Source organism: Taudactylus pleione, unplaced genomic scaffold (genome assembly GCF_031769625.1).
Source record: "Taudactylus pleione unplaced genomic scaffold, aTauple2 ptg000043l, whole genome shotgun sequence".
NCBI classification, from domain to species: Eukaryota; Metazoa; Chordata; class Amphibia; order Anura; family Myobatrachidae; genus Taudactylus; species Taudactylus pleione.
The window spans coordinates 1,309,422-1,323,693 of NW_028284445.1; the positions used below are offsets into that span (position 1 = coordinate 1,309,422).

The 14,272-nt window shown below is 43.7% G+C and overlaps 1 protein-coding gene across 1 annotated transcript in view; it reads right to left on the reverse strand.

The window, feature by feature from the left end:
* Window positions 1-14,272, reverse strand: part of COG6 (component of oligomeric golgi complex 6) — a 137,014-nt gene that overhangs the window by 57,588 nt on the left and 65,154 nt on the right. The window contains exons 5-8 of the mRNA XM_088460136.1: window positions 11,663-11,774; window positions 8,771-8,853; window positions 7,105-7,175; window positions 6,325-6,418 (exon numbers count right to left, since the gene is read on the reverse strand). Of these exons, the coding sequence (XP_088316262.1) occupies window positions 6,325-6,418; window positions 7,105-7,175; window positions 8,771-8,853; window positions 11,663-11,774 (360 nt within the window). The remainder of the gene's footprint in view (window positions 1-6,324; window positions 6,419-7,104; window positions 7,176-8,770; window positions 8,854-11,662; window positions 11,775-14,272) is intronic.

Genomic DNA, 14,272 nt, shown 5'->3' on the forward strand with positions numbered 1-14,272 from the left:
TAGGACAGTGGAACACTACTTACCGTTCCCCTGTCGGGATTGCCTCCATTGGGATGCCGCTGTCTGTTTAGTGACAGCTGGCATCACGTGTCGGGATATCATACCCATCCCTATTTTATCTCAGGCCTTCCCACAAACTGTCCTGTCTATTAAGAATTCTCTTAACATATTTTAGCGTGCCTCTGCACACTATAAGAGTATACTCCACAGTACATAGTTACATTTGTTTTCTAGCTCTGATCCTACCTCATCTACCATAGCCGATAAGAGAGAAAGCTTCTGCTAACACCATGTATTCCCTTCGCTTAACACCTGACTCATCGTTAACAATAATATACCTCCTGTGACTTCACATCGCATATTAATAACTTTCTACACAAGGCTAGTTGGGACGATCTTCACACCAGAAACTATAGGATGCGTTTGCCCAATTCATTTGCATGACAAGGAAAAGGATTTGTTACATCCATTTGTTACATTTCAACAGTTAATATTTGCAAATGAATACAATTTGGAAAATAAAGCTTTTTCTGCTGCTGATGGATTTTACTAATCAGCATATTTGTTATCTCTTATTTCCTTCCACACATCCCCTAGGCCAGGGGTCTTCAACCTTGGCCCTCCAGCTGCTGTGGAACTACACATCCCAGCATGCATTGCCACCTTTTTTATATAACAGCATGCTAAAACTATGGCAGTGCATGCTGGTATGTGTAGTTCCACAGCAGCTGCAGGGCCAAGGTTGAAGACACCTGCCCTAGGCTGTGTGATCTTTGCTTTTGGTACAAGTTTTGCAATTGTGCTTATAAGAACACCTCAATATTTGCCCTGGAGTTGAAGAGCAAGTAATGCCACTGTCTGACATTAATATAGATGAAACGTCACTTATAATGGAGCTAAATAATACGTATGTCACTGAGTGTTAATACTTATTAATTATGACTTAATAAACTCCCCCCGGCTCTCGGTTACTCCTCTGCAGGAGGGAGCCATGTACGAGAGAGGTGCTTCTCACATCACATACTGGGTGGCAGACAGGTTTGCAGACCTGTGTTACAGGATTGCTCTGTGTAGCCTAGTAGGCACATACACAGATGCAGGGCAGGAATTTCACAGCAAGTCATGACCGCAGAATCAGGATGAATCCCATGTACACTGTTAGGATAACCCGGGGTGATTTGACACTTTATAGAAGTATAACACCGAGAGCTGGAATTGGGGCGGGACAGCATCATTCTAAAAATCATAATTTACTGCTCTCCAATAACGACCTTGTACCCACTTTCCAGACACAATATTATGAACGTGTACGGATTGCTGTTTTGCAAAAGAGAATGAAGTTTCCAGGAAAGATTGAGAAAAATGGATAATGAACAAAATGTTTCTATAATATACAGAAAAATGCATGTGAAATATTTCAGTAATTTCAGACTCTTGTCATTAGTTTACTCTTGATAGGAAAACAGGCATTACTAAATGATAAATGCATGTGGCAAGGACAGCAGGTTACAGAATTTCTGAATATAACATGCTACCGCCATCTTGTGGTGGAATGCGAAATAGGCCAGGAAAAAAAACAGATTTATGTTCTTACCTGTTAAATTTCTTTCTTCGACTTCATAGGGGGCACAAGGATAACTGGGTATAGCCTGGAGAGGAGAGTCTGGACACCAAATAGTTCAGCATCAATTCCTAACAGCCCACCAGGCACCCTCTCATCTAAACTGGCTGCCGGTGGCTGGGGTATAGTCAGACAGCCCACGGCAAGGAGTGCAGCAGAGAAGGAGGAGAGGGAAGACCGACACACACGCACACACGCACGAGGCGAGCAGAACCAGTTGCCAAGGAAACGCATCCCCGCAGCCAGGTGCTTCAGAGTGGGTGCCATGTGCCCCCTATGGAGTCGAAGAAAGAGAAACAGGTAAGAACATAAATCTGCTTTTCTTCTTCCTCCACTAAGGAGCACAGGGATAACACTGGGATGTCCTAAAGCAGTCCCTTTATGGGTGGGGACGCTTCTGAGCTGCAGTGAGAACAGAACAACCGAAGGCAGCATCTGAAGATGCCCAAGAGGCTCCCACTGACCAGGTGGAATGGGCATTCACCACGGCAGGGGCAGGAAGCTCGACCAAAGAGTAAGCCTGGCGAACAGTCAAATGGAGCCAGCGAGCCAAGGACTGTTTCGTACCCACCCAGCCCCGCTTGTGAAAATCATGGTGGACAAACAGAGAATCTGACTTTTGGATATCACTGGTCCGGTCCATATAAATGCGGAGAGCTCTCAGAACATCCAAAGAGGTCTCCTCCTGTGAAGAGTCCGGACCCCAGAAAGACAGTACCACGATCCCCTGGTTGATGTGGAATAGAGACACAACCTTGGGAAGATAACCCGGGCGAGTCCTCAGCACTGCCTAATCTGAGTGGAAAACCAGGGACGGGGAGCGACACGACAAGGCACTCAAGTCAGACACCCTCCGGGCCGATGTGATGTCAAGTAGAAAGACGATCTTCCGCGTAAGCCAACGCAGCTCAACCGTATCCAAGGGCTTGAAGGGAGCAGACTGCAGAGCCCAAGGGAACCAGACACATGTCCCAGGGAGCCACAAATAGTGGTTGAACACGGAGAACTCCCTAGAACAGTGTTGGCTAACCTTGACACTCCAGCTGTTGTGTAACTATATATCCCAGCATGCCCTGCCACAGTTTTAGCAAAACTGTAGCAGTGCATGCTGGGTTATGTAGTTCCATAACAGCTGGAGTGTCAAGGTTAGCCAACACTGCCCTAGAAGAAGGTCCGCATATCAGGTAAGGATGCAGGAGATGCAAAGAGACCTGTCATAAAGGACCCTTGTCGAACACCAAGTAAAATAGGTACACCAAACTTGGTGATAGATTCTCACCGAAGTGGGGTGCCTAGCATTAAGTATGGTCCAAATGACCCTTCTGGAAAACCCCTTCGTTCTCAAGATGGATGTCTCAAGAGCCACCCCGTCAAAGCGAGACAAGCCAGATCCAGATGGAAACATAGGCTCTTAGACAAAAGATCCGGCCACAGGTCTTGATGATTAGGATGTCTATGGAGAGGCCCAGTAGATCTGCATATCATAACCGCCGTGGCCAATCTGGCGCAACCAGGATCACAGTGTCTCCAGCTTGAACTTGAATTTGTGGAGGACCAGTGCAATCATTAAGAATTGAAGGAAGACGTACATTGGAGGAAACTAAATGGAACCACTAGAGCGTCCAACAGGAGAGCGCTGGGATCCCTGGTGCGAGAGCAGTATCTCGGCAACAAGTTGTAGTGACGAGACGCCATCATGTCTATACGGCCCAATGGCCGACCAGCTGAAAGATGCCCAAATGTAGAGCACATTCACCTGCGTGAACGTCCTGGTGGCTCAGGAAGTCCGCCTCCCAATTCTGGACTCTGGGGATGAAAACCGCTGACAGCCGGAAGATGATACTCTGCCCATCAGCGAATGCTGCTGACCTCCTTCATGGCGCCACGACTGTGAGTGCCACCCTGGTGGTTTATGTTGGCGATGGCTGTTGCATTTTCCAAATATACTTTGACGGGAGATCCCTGGAGAAGAACCAGCGCCTGACAAAGAGCACTGTACACTGCACAGAGCTCCAGGGCATTGATTGACAGTTGACTTTCTTGAAATGTCCAACGACCCTGGAAGGTCTGATGACATGTGACTGGCCCCCACGCCCAAAGACTTGCATTGGTGGTAAGTAGGACCCAGTCTTGATTCCAAAAGGGATGACTCCTGTCCCAGTGTGAGCGCTGGAGCCACCACAGGAGAGAGAAACAAACCTCTCAGGGGAGGAGAACCTGCATCTTGAGGGCCCCCAGGGAGCAGCTTTTACAAGTCTGGGTGCTGCTTCCACTCTGGGAGGTCCGGAGTCCACGGCTGTAGGCACTGACCTAGTCGCCAGTGCTGCGGCCACCGGTGCTGGGGCAGTGGAGCTGCAATGAGGGCGTCCTATAGGACATCTATCACTGCCCGCTCTTACTAACGAAAAAAAGAAAAGAAACAGTGGGGGACCGCCTAAAGCAGCCCCCAATAAAAATGGTGCCCACTCCTGCCAGTACCAAACTCAAACTGGCTGCCGGTGACTATGGGCGGGTTATAGATGAGAGGGAGCCCGGGCTGTTGGGAATTTATGCTCAACTATTTGGTGCCCAGACTCTCCTCTCCATGCTATACCCAGTGTAATCCCTGTGCCCCTTAGTGGAAGAAGAATTAAAAAAAAAAGTTTAAAAGCAGCCTATTACATTACATGAATATAGTGGGCACATATTTTCCGTAAAACTTACAATAGCATTGCACTCCAAGTGGCTGATTCAGAGTTCCACGTACACTTATTTGCGTAGTACATTATGTGTGTTTTCACACATGCCCCAAAGCTGAGCGCACACAAATACGGGCGATAAGTCGCCAGAACTGGGCAGACCGGCGGTCTCACGTAGGCAAAGTTCAGTGATTAAATGTCAATGCAACTGTGGCTATGCAGACTGGATGTCAGTATAAATGTGCCTATTTCCAGGCATATGATTTACACCACGTATAGGTTGATGCAAGGTTCATGATGATAATGAGAGTGAAACCAAGCATATGAATAGTGTGCAGCTGCATCACAAACATTCATTCAACACTGCATAGGAGTGAATATAGACATTCATTTCTGTGCACACAAGGTGCCTGATTTGTGTTCAACTTTGAATCAGCAACCAAACTGCAGACAGTTGGCCTCACTTATACGGTCAAGCCACAAAGTGCAAACATATTTGGGGACATCACATGCATGTTACAGTAAATCTGCAATAGTGTGCCAAGATCTTCACAGAACATTGATTTACGAAGGATGCCAAAAAAATCTATGCAGAAGAGCAGAATTTTGCTGTGGCTGATAGAAGGAGTGTACGGAGGGTGTTCCTTGCCAAATACAAAGCAAGCACATTCATTTTGTAAAGCAGTGTAAAAATTCGATTTCACTTTGAGGAGCGAGATTACTGAAATAACATAAAGGAATCAAGAATGCACATTTGAACATTCCTTCCTTGCTTTGTGGAAAGGTGAACATTCAGCTTTCCTCCGTAAAAACACTATCACCAGCTCTGAGTTGGGGGAGACAGGATTGTGTCCTACACTCTAAAGATGCCCAATTATGTAGCACCTTCCCCTTAAGCCACGCTGCAGAAAAGTATTCCTTGGCGCATTTTAAAGCAAATCTACAAAAACACAAAAGTGTCACATGTGACAGTCCTAATGTCGCTCCTTGTCATTATTTTAAACCAATTTGTCCCAATCCAAACCTCACGCACACCCAACAGGTCATGTTTTCAGGATTTCTTTATTCATGTAGTGCTTGGCTGACGTACGCCCAGATTTATCAATGAGTGATATTCTTATCACTCGTTAATAATCTTAAATGGTGCTCCAACCAATCAGCTCCTGTCATTTTTCAAACACATGACAACTAGGAGCTGATTGGTTGGAGCACCATCTGAAATTAGTAACAAGTGATAACAAGAATATCACTCATTGATTAATATGGGCTTTAATCTGCTTGTCTGGATCAGTAATTACTCTACCTGTATTCTGTAACATGAGTTCATAGTGGGGCGTGAGGACTGGATTTTGGAAACACTGATTTAAACCATAAATAAGGATAAACTGAGCAGTGGGAGAAAAATAAAAAAAAGGTTATATAATGAAAGGAGCACTTCTTATGTGGGAAGCAGATGGAGCTTAATATTTACTCTTGCTCAGTGGTCCTCTAAAAATTTTAAAAGTAGGTGCACTTCGAGTTTGGGCTGTCATTTCCAAATAGCGGAGGTAGACCAGAACCTTAATGTATAGATGTGTCCAAATACATCTAGCCTCCATGCGGTTAAACAGCTCTTCTAGTCTCACCATGTCATGGAGTATCTTGGTAGCGCCAAGCGTCTTTTCGTGAAACTTTTTCCCTTAAAATGAGTCTTATTCGCAAAGTCATGTGAATCTGACGCACAAGCAGCTTATGCTGTATAATACGATAGTCGTATAGTCGTTACTGTGCATACGTCAACAAAGAGCAAGATGCCATGTAATCAGAAATTTATGTCACATTTTATACGTGCTGCCGAGAAAACAAGAAAAAAAATTACTATAGAAGAGTCTGTGTGTTTAGGGGAAAAGATCACTGACAGATTTCCCATTGAAGATAGGACAAATGTAATGAATGCTCTGTTTTCTAAGAAAAACAAATTGGAAAATAAATAGTGTTTCAATTATTTCTTAAATATATACGGCTATAAAGAACACTGTTACTTACTTGTACAGGACGGGCCTGTCTTGCAGAGCAACCATCGCCTGAGACAGAATGGGAGAAATGTCACACGATTCTTGAGTCAATGTCCTGCACTCATCTGGCATGAAGCAAACATGACGATAAATGTATTTGTATGTGCATCAAATAATACTTTCAAAATGAGTCATGTGGCAAAGTGACATCACTGCACTACCAGCACCACATTTTACAGGAGTGACATCACTACTCTCCAAACATAAGTGATGACATCACTACACCTGTAAAAAAAAATATCCTGCAGATACCAGTCATGTAAAAGTGCCCAATGAAGTTGAATTTAAAGATCTTTTTTTATATATATATGTTTTTTTGACAGATCTACCTGTATACATAGAACTATTTAAAACGTATTAGCTTGTTACATTGATCTTGTGTGGAACAGAGATCACATAATAAATGATTATTCAATCTGCCCACACACAGCAATACAATATGTTCAAGTACTGGGCAAGCAAAATCATTAAACTTGTTTTATCAGATTCCTGTAATCTCTCTAAGATTTGATTGAATAAATTGGATTTCTTTGTGCACCACATGTATTACAAATATTCTTTTAAGTCCCAATGAATATATTTTCATAGAGGCTCAGAAAAGAGTTGCACCTGTGGGGTCACATTTAGATATTCTACTAGAAATTGCATCTAACTAATAAGACGAGCACAGACTTATATTAACTAGACCACTTTCAGGTTTACAAAGAAAAAAACAAAACCCCTAGCAACATGTGATCAGATAAACACTTACTCTGAGTCCATCGGTACAATCGCTCATAAGACGTCTCTTGGAGTAAAGCCATCTGCTCCATAATTTCAAGCCTGACAATAACAGCACAAAACCATCACTATTATAGGCAATTAAGCCATTCGTCTCTCCATGGCAAGGGGAGGAAGAAACTGAGACTAAAACCATCATAACAAAAAATATCCCTCTATATTACAAACAAACAAACAATACACTCTGGGTCGTATAGCGTTGGTATTAATATATGTTCCCACTGATCATGTACTTGTGTGCACATATATATTTCCGCCTCGTTAAATTTTATTTTCCAGATCATCTTTAAATGAAAACAAGCTCACACAAACTTGGCGCTGGGAAAAAAGGAAGTTAAGAGACTTCTTAATACGGATAAAGCTTATTTATTAGAAAAAATGTAATTGAAGAAAAGAGATACCACGATATATAAATGGTTGGCAAAAGCGATTATGCTTTACATTGTGTGGCAGGCAGGGACACAGCTAATAGTGTGTGTGTGTGTGTGTGTGCGCCCGTGAGACACTGGCAGTAGCGTGTGTATGTTTGTGCACGTGAGACACTGGCAGTAGCGTGTGTGTGCACGTGAGACACTGGCAGTAGCGTGTGTGAGACTACGGCAACCACTCATTCTGGTCATCCAATGTACAGATGTGTCCTCACTCGTATTTGCTGCAGTCACGCCAAATAGCCCCTCTTGGCGCACCTGGTCCTGTGAGACGCTGCTAGTGCCGGGCGTCTTTTTTTTTGCCAATATGCGGCACTTGTATATCTGTGTGCATCAGAGTCTCTGAATCAGCACGCAAAGTGCTACGGTGCAGCGGCCGCAGCATTTTTCCACGTCAAATTGGTGAGTCTTAGTTGCACTGCATTGCATTAGAAGCGCTGCTAATTGATCGGGGCCACCGAAGTGCCACATGACGCCGGCACTTATTGTGGATATTTTTCGGGACCTAATGTGTCCTGAAAATTAATCCACGATAAGCGTCGTTTTTCACCACAAAAAAGGCGAAAACACATAGTTCTGCGAGCTTATCGCAGACCCTATGTGTTTTCAGGAGATATATCCTATTATTTAGTTCGAAATAATAAGATAGGGTGAAAAAAAACCATCGGCGAAAAACGGGATAAACAGCAAAAAATCCCCGTTTTTCGACGATCGCGGGGATCCATTAGCGTCCGAACTATGTTCAGGGCTAATTGGAAACTGCCCTTAGACTCGTTTTCAGCAAAAAAAAAAAAGTCGCCAGACTCTAGCAGAGTTACACAGGACTCGGCGGCTCACTCACGCCAGACATACTGCGCTGCATGGCGTATTGAGGCTAGATGAGCAAGGACACATCTGTAAAAACTTGGGACAATAAATGCTTTAGTGTGGGCCAGTTCAATTCACTGCAAGCAGTGCACATTGTCAGCTTATACATTCCCAGGCATAACTCTATAGTAAGTCACAATATTAGTACATTTTGGAAAAAGCCTGCAATGCGCAGAAGGCAATGGACATCTGAGAAAGGAGGAGTCTGTGTGAGGTCTCTCTCCCTCCCTCAGTTAGAAAACCCCCAACAAGCTCTGATAAGGAAGATGTACAGAAATGGTCATCATAATCTTTATAGAACAGTAAGATATTTATATTAGCAGTGATAGATGGAAGACTTACCCCGCAGTCTGCTGGTTTGTGCGCAGAAGCAGTTTTACATCATTGTGAATTTGTTTAACTTTTTCCAACACCTTGAAAAAATCCTTCAAATTACAAAAAAAACAAAAAAGATCCATTAACAGAATAAACAATGAAAATTTCTGTATGCATTATAATCAAGGAACAGTTTACTGTATCACTATACTTTCACATAAATAGTAGTGTATAAGTTTTTATACTACAATACACTGCAAGCTTTCAAGAGAGCGTATATATATATATTTATTATAAATGTCTGGTGCACAATACATTACAAGATAGTTACCTGCTGATGTATCATTATTTGCTAACTAAATTTCACACATTATAAAAAGCAGTCTACAAAAATAAATATGTGCAAGTAATAGTAATTATTAATTAATAATATTGTACTTTACAGGTGGCCTACAAGCCCCAGAAAGCCTGCCCCCTGGTGTAGAACTACAAGTGTAAGAGTGTCCCCGGACATTAACCACTTAACTGACGAATTTTGTTTCCAAAAACCGCTCCAAAATTGTAGTTTTTTTTATGGCTGAATTAGGTCAAGAACATGTTTTTAAAACTTATCCAACATGATTTTATGAATTTTTTTTTTTAAACACAGTATACCATAAATATATCAAAATTTATGGTATACTGTAGTGATGGTTATTGACAGCTGCACAATCGATGGCAGCCCCAACCAATGTTAAGGAAACATTGATGACTGCAGTTTCAAGCAATTGATGATTATCTATCGATGTGGCAACCATCGATAAAAAAATCATCACTTGTTTTAGACTCCAGCCACCGATGTTTCCTTAGAATCGGTTCAGGCTGCCATCGATGGTACAGTATCGATGACCATCAGGAATGGCACAACAACTTGTTATTGGTCATAGACCATCGATAGTTTGTAAACCATCGATGGTCAGTGACCATCCCTAGTGTACTGTATAGTATACCATCCCTAATCAGAGGCCCTGTATCGAATCTTGATCGATACAGGACCGCCATAATCAAAACAAAATTGCCTATAACACCAATATAAACATATTTTATATATATATATATATATATATATATATATATATATATATATATACACACACACACAAACACATATATATAGGCAGGGCTCTTCTGTGTATATACATTGGTGGGAGGGTAAGTGGGAGGGATAGCACTATGCTTGCTGCCCGGCGGGACCTATATCCAGCGGCTAGAGCAGCTGCTGGTGTACGAGAGGGAGGAGGAGGACAGCCTTGTGTATTTACCCGGCGGCTGCTCCATTCCCTCTCCAGCCGCCGGGTGCGGGTTCCAAAGGAGGGAGGATTTGCCCTGCGGATGTGCTGTTTCTTCAGCCGCCGAGCTGCCGCTATCTATACGGCGGCTGGAGAGGAGGATCTGCCCGGCGGCTGCTCCTTTCCCTCTGCAGCCGCCGGGTATGGGTGTGATGCTGGGGAGAGGCTCACAGTGTGGGTGGCATACGGGGGAGGATTTGCCCGGCGGCAGCGCAGTCTCTTCAGCCGCCAGGCTGCCGCGTTCTCTACAGCGGCGGGGGGAGAATTTTACCTTTAGTCGGCTGTGTGGTTAGGCGGAGGGGAGAATTTGCCCAGCGGCTGCTCCTTCCTGGAGCACCACAGGCTGTCACTGTGATGTGCCCGGCGGCTGCTCCATCTAATCTACAGCCGCCGGGTAAAGGGAGCCGTCGGCACGGGGCTGCCCGAGCACTGCTTCCAGCAGTGATCGGCCATAGGGGTAGGAGCTAAGGGAGCAGAGGGAGGTCCCTCTGAGATGGGCGGCTGCTTCCAGCAAGCCGCCCACTGGGCGTTTCTGACTGGTCGTATCAGATACGACCATGTCAGGGGAAGCCCAGTCTGGTATGGTCGTATCTGATACGACCATGCCAGGCAAGTGGTTAAAGGTGCCCACACACCAGGCAATATTTTACACGATCAGCCCGATTCCGACGCATCGGGACAACAGATCGTGTAAAATATGTCCTAATCGTGAGTCTCTACTCACGATTACGATGCCGATGCGCGTACCCAATGGTCGTACCTCACATCTTCAGATCTTGCCTGCTGCAGGCAAGATCTGAAAATCTCAGTCACGATGCACTGGAATAGTATAGGATGCATGATAGATCGTGGGTCAATTTGGATAGTTTTTAACACCAAATCGTGCCCACGAATGCAGGGGGAGAAATCGGACACAATATCGGAGCGTGACCTGAACGCCTAGTGTGTGGGCACCTTAAGAGTCTGCTGGCGTTTGTAGGCCTTCTGCTGATTAAAATGATATGCGGCATGCCTATATTCTGTGTGCTACTGCATCTGCATGTGAAAAGCTACGTTACAGTGTCGCATCACTTTGCAAACGAGACACATTTGAAGGTAAAAAGTTGCGTGAAAAGATGTTCTGCGCTACTGAGTCACGGCACGCCATAGCATGACTGGAAGGGCTGTTTAAAGTGCAAGGAAGATGTATGTGAACACTTCTGTATCTGTAAAACATTCCCCCACCTCTCGGGCAGCAGGAAGGCTTTTATTTCTCACCCCACAAAAGGAAATCTGGCTTAGCAGGTACACTAGTATGTTCCCACCTGCACTCCTCTAACAATACCTGATGGAAAGAGATGATCGCAGTTAGAAGTCTGTGTTTTGTTCCTCCCACTGATCTCCTGGTCATTCTTTATTACGTTGTACACTAATACAGAACGCGCATCTGTCACTGAATACAATACACGCCTACAGCAAGCAAAATACTTAATTGAAGACTTCCGATGTGAGTTTTCACTACAAATGCAGCGCTTTTGCTAAAAATGTACACATATATTTATCTAACAATATGTGTTATTAATGGTTATAATCAGTGAGACTGTCTCATTACCTCAGTTAAGGGACCTTCACGAGTTCCACGAAGGATGTTAATTTCATCAGACGTAAGCTGGAACTTTGCCAAGAAAGCATTTGCAACTTGAGCTCGAATCTCTAGTCGCTGACTGCATTAAAAAATCCACAGTATTAATTAAGTCATTTTAATCAGTGTCCAGAACATGAGAAAGACCTATTTTCGTTTAGCTTCTCACATAATCATGCAATGTAAAAACAGACTAGAAGTTAAAGACAGTATAGAAGCTAAACACAAGTAAAATGGTGTACAAAATCTATTCAGATATAATTTATAAATGATATACATATAATTATAAATGTGCTAAACTGTCATTGCTACAGTCACAATAAATGTATTTCCTCATTAGCACGTTATGGTGAGGTGAGAAATAAATGGTTTAATATTGTCAAACAGGGTTGGCTGGTTTAAACCAAATGATTTAGTTTTTTTAAACAATGGCGCTGTGACTTCTTAAAATAAACCTCATATAAAGGAATTCCCCTGGTATTATTGTACATTCTTGTTGCTTGTGATCTTCATTTGAGTGAGCTGTACCAATACAGTAAATTCACACACAGCTGATGCTAGGTAGATTTAGTACCTCTCTGATCTGGTTCACCCTCCCTATTTCTCTGTTAAGACAACAAACTCCTCCCCTAGCACTCCTATATCGGCCAGTGTCGCTCCCGCTGGTCGTTGATGACATTGTTCATTGTCCGAACCTGCTGTCCAACGTGACCTTCGAGGAAGAGGGAGGGTGCCGGCACTGAGCGATAGGCACTTAATCGTTCAGTGTGTAAACGACATTGAGCACATCACTGCCGGGGAAACACTAAACGATATCGCTCATGGATTGAATCGTTTAGTATGTACGCGGCTTCTGTTTGTCTGTCTTTTGATGAAATAAAAATCATAATTACATTGGATTTTTAATGTTACAAAGCATTGAAACATTAAGTTTGCTTCATTAAAACATTAATGCAATGTTGTCAACTACATATAGGTCATTCCACGTATCATCCCCACCTGCTGTTTGTGCACTGCAGACTCGATAACATTTGGGGTTCCAGTCAATAGTCAATGTCTAGATAGACAACACTGTTAGACAGGCAATAGGTCGACAGGGACAAAAGGTCAACATGGATGAAGGTCGACAGATACAAAGTTCGACAGGGTCATAAGGTCCACACAAAAATGGTTGACATTTTTTTGTTTTGGTTAGGCACTTACGGAGGGTTAGGTATTAGAAAGGATGGTTAGGGTTAGGCACTTACCCCAACGGTTAGGAACCAGAACAGAGGGTCAGGCACTTACCTGAGGGTTAGGTACTTATCGGACGGTTAGGTATTAGAAGGGACGGTTAGCGTTAGGCACTTACCAAGACGGTGAGGGTTAGGGTAAAGACTAAGGTTAGAAAATAAACAAAAAAAAATGTGTCAACCATTTTTGTGTCGACCTTTTGACCCCTTCGATCTTTTGTACTTGTCGATATACGCCCATGATATTGTCTATCTTATTCTTGTCTATCTTTTATACCAAACCCAACAGCTGCACCCACCTCACTTTGAGGATCATAGTTTTGCTACTATTGCATATTGTGAACTAAGGGCCTGATTCAGACCCGCTCGCAAGCGGGTCGATGGTGGCAGTGTGCGCAACAAGCGAGGCCCGTAGCGAGCGAGACTTTCATTCGGTCTGGAGCTCGCAGCAAAATAACAGGGTGGCTGTCGATGTTGATCTACAGCTCGCCCCGTTTTGTAGGCAGGTAGGGGGGGGGTGGCTGAACAAACGGAGGCGTTCCCGAAGGAATGCCTGCCGTTTGTGAGCGTCCCTACTCTATTAGAGCTGGAAGTCCGCTCAGCATTTCGAGTGCTGAGACCCTACCTTAGGGTCTCTTCGCAATGCCGATGGTCGCGATAATCGCGATAATCTCCTGCCAGCTCGCACTAGCTGTGGGTGGGCACCCATAGCTTAGCGAGCGGACAGGAAAAAATAAATAAATAAATACTACCCACCCTGATTCAGACCGTGCGCTCGCAAATAGCGAGCGGTTCTGAATCAGGCCCTAAATTTTCCCAAAGTTAGTCTGACATATACTGTATGCCCACCTTCATGTAACATATACTGTATGCCTTCCTTCATGTAACACATACTGTATGCCCACCTTCATGTAACACATACTGTATGCCTTCCTTCATGTAACATATACTGTATGGCCTCCTTCATGTAACACATACTGTATGCCTTCCTTCATGTAACACATACTGTATGCCCACCTTCATGTAACATATACTGTATGCCCACCTTCATGTAACACATACTGTATGCCTTCCTTCATGTAACACATACTGTATGCCTTCCTTCATGTAACATATACTGTATGCCTTCCTTCATGTAACATATACTGTATGCCTTCCTTCATGTAACACATACTGTATGCCCACCTTCATGTAACATATACTGTATGCCCACCTTCATGTAACATATACTGTATGCCCACCTTCATGTAACATATACTGTATGCCCACTTTCATGTAACACATACTGTATGCCAACCTTCGTGTAACACATACTGTATGCCATCCTTCATGTAACATATACTGTATG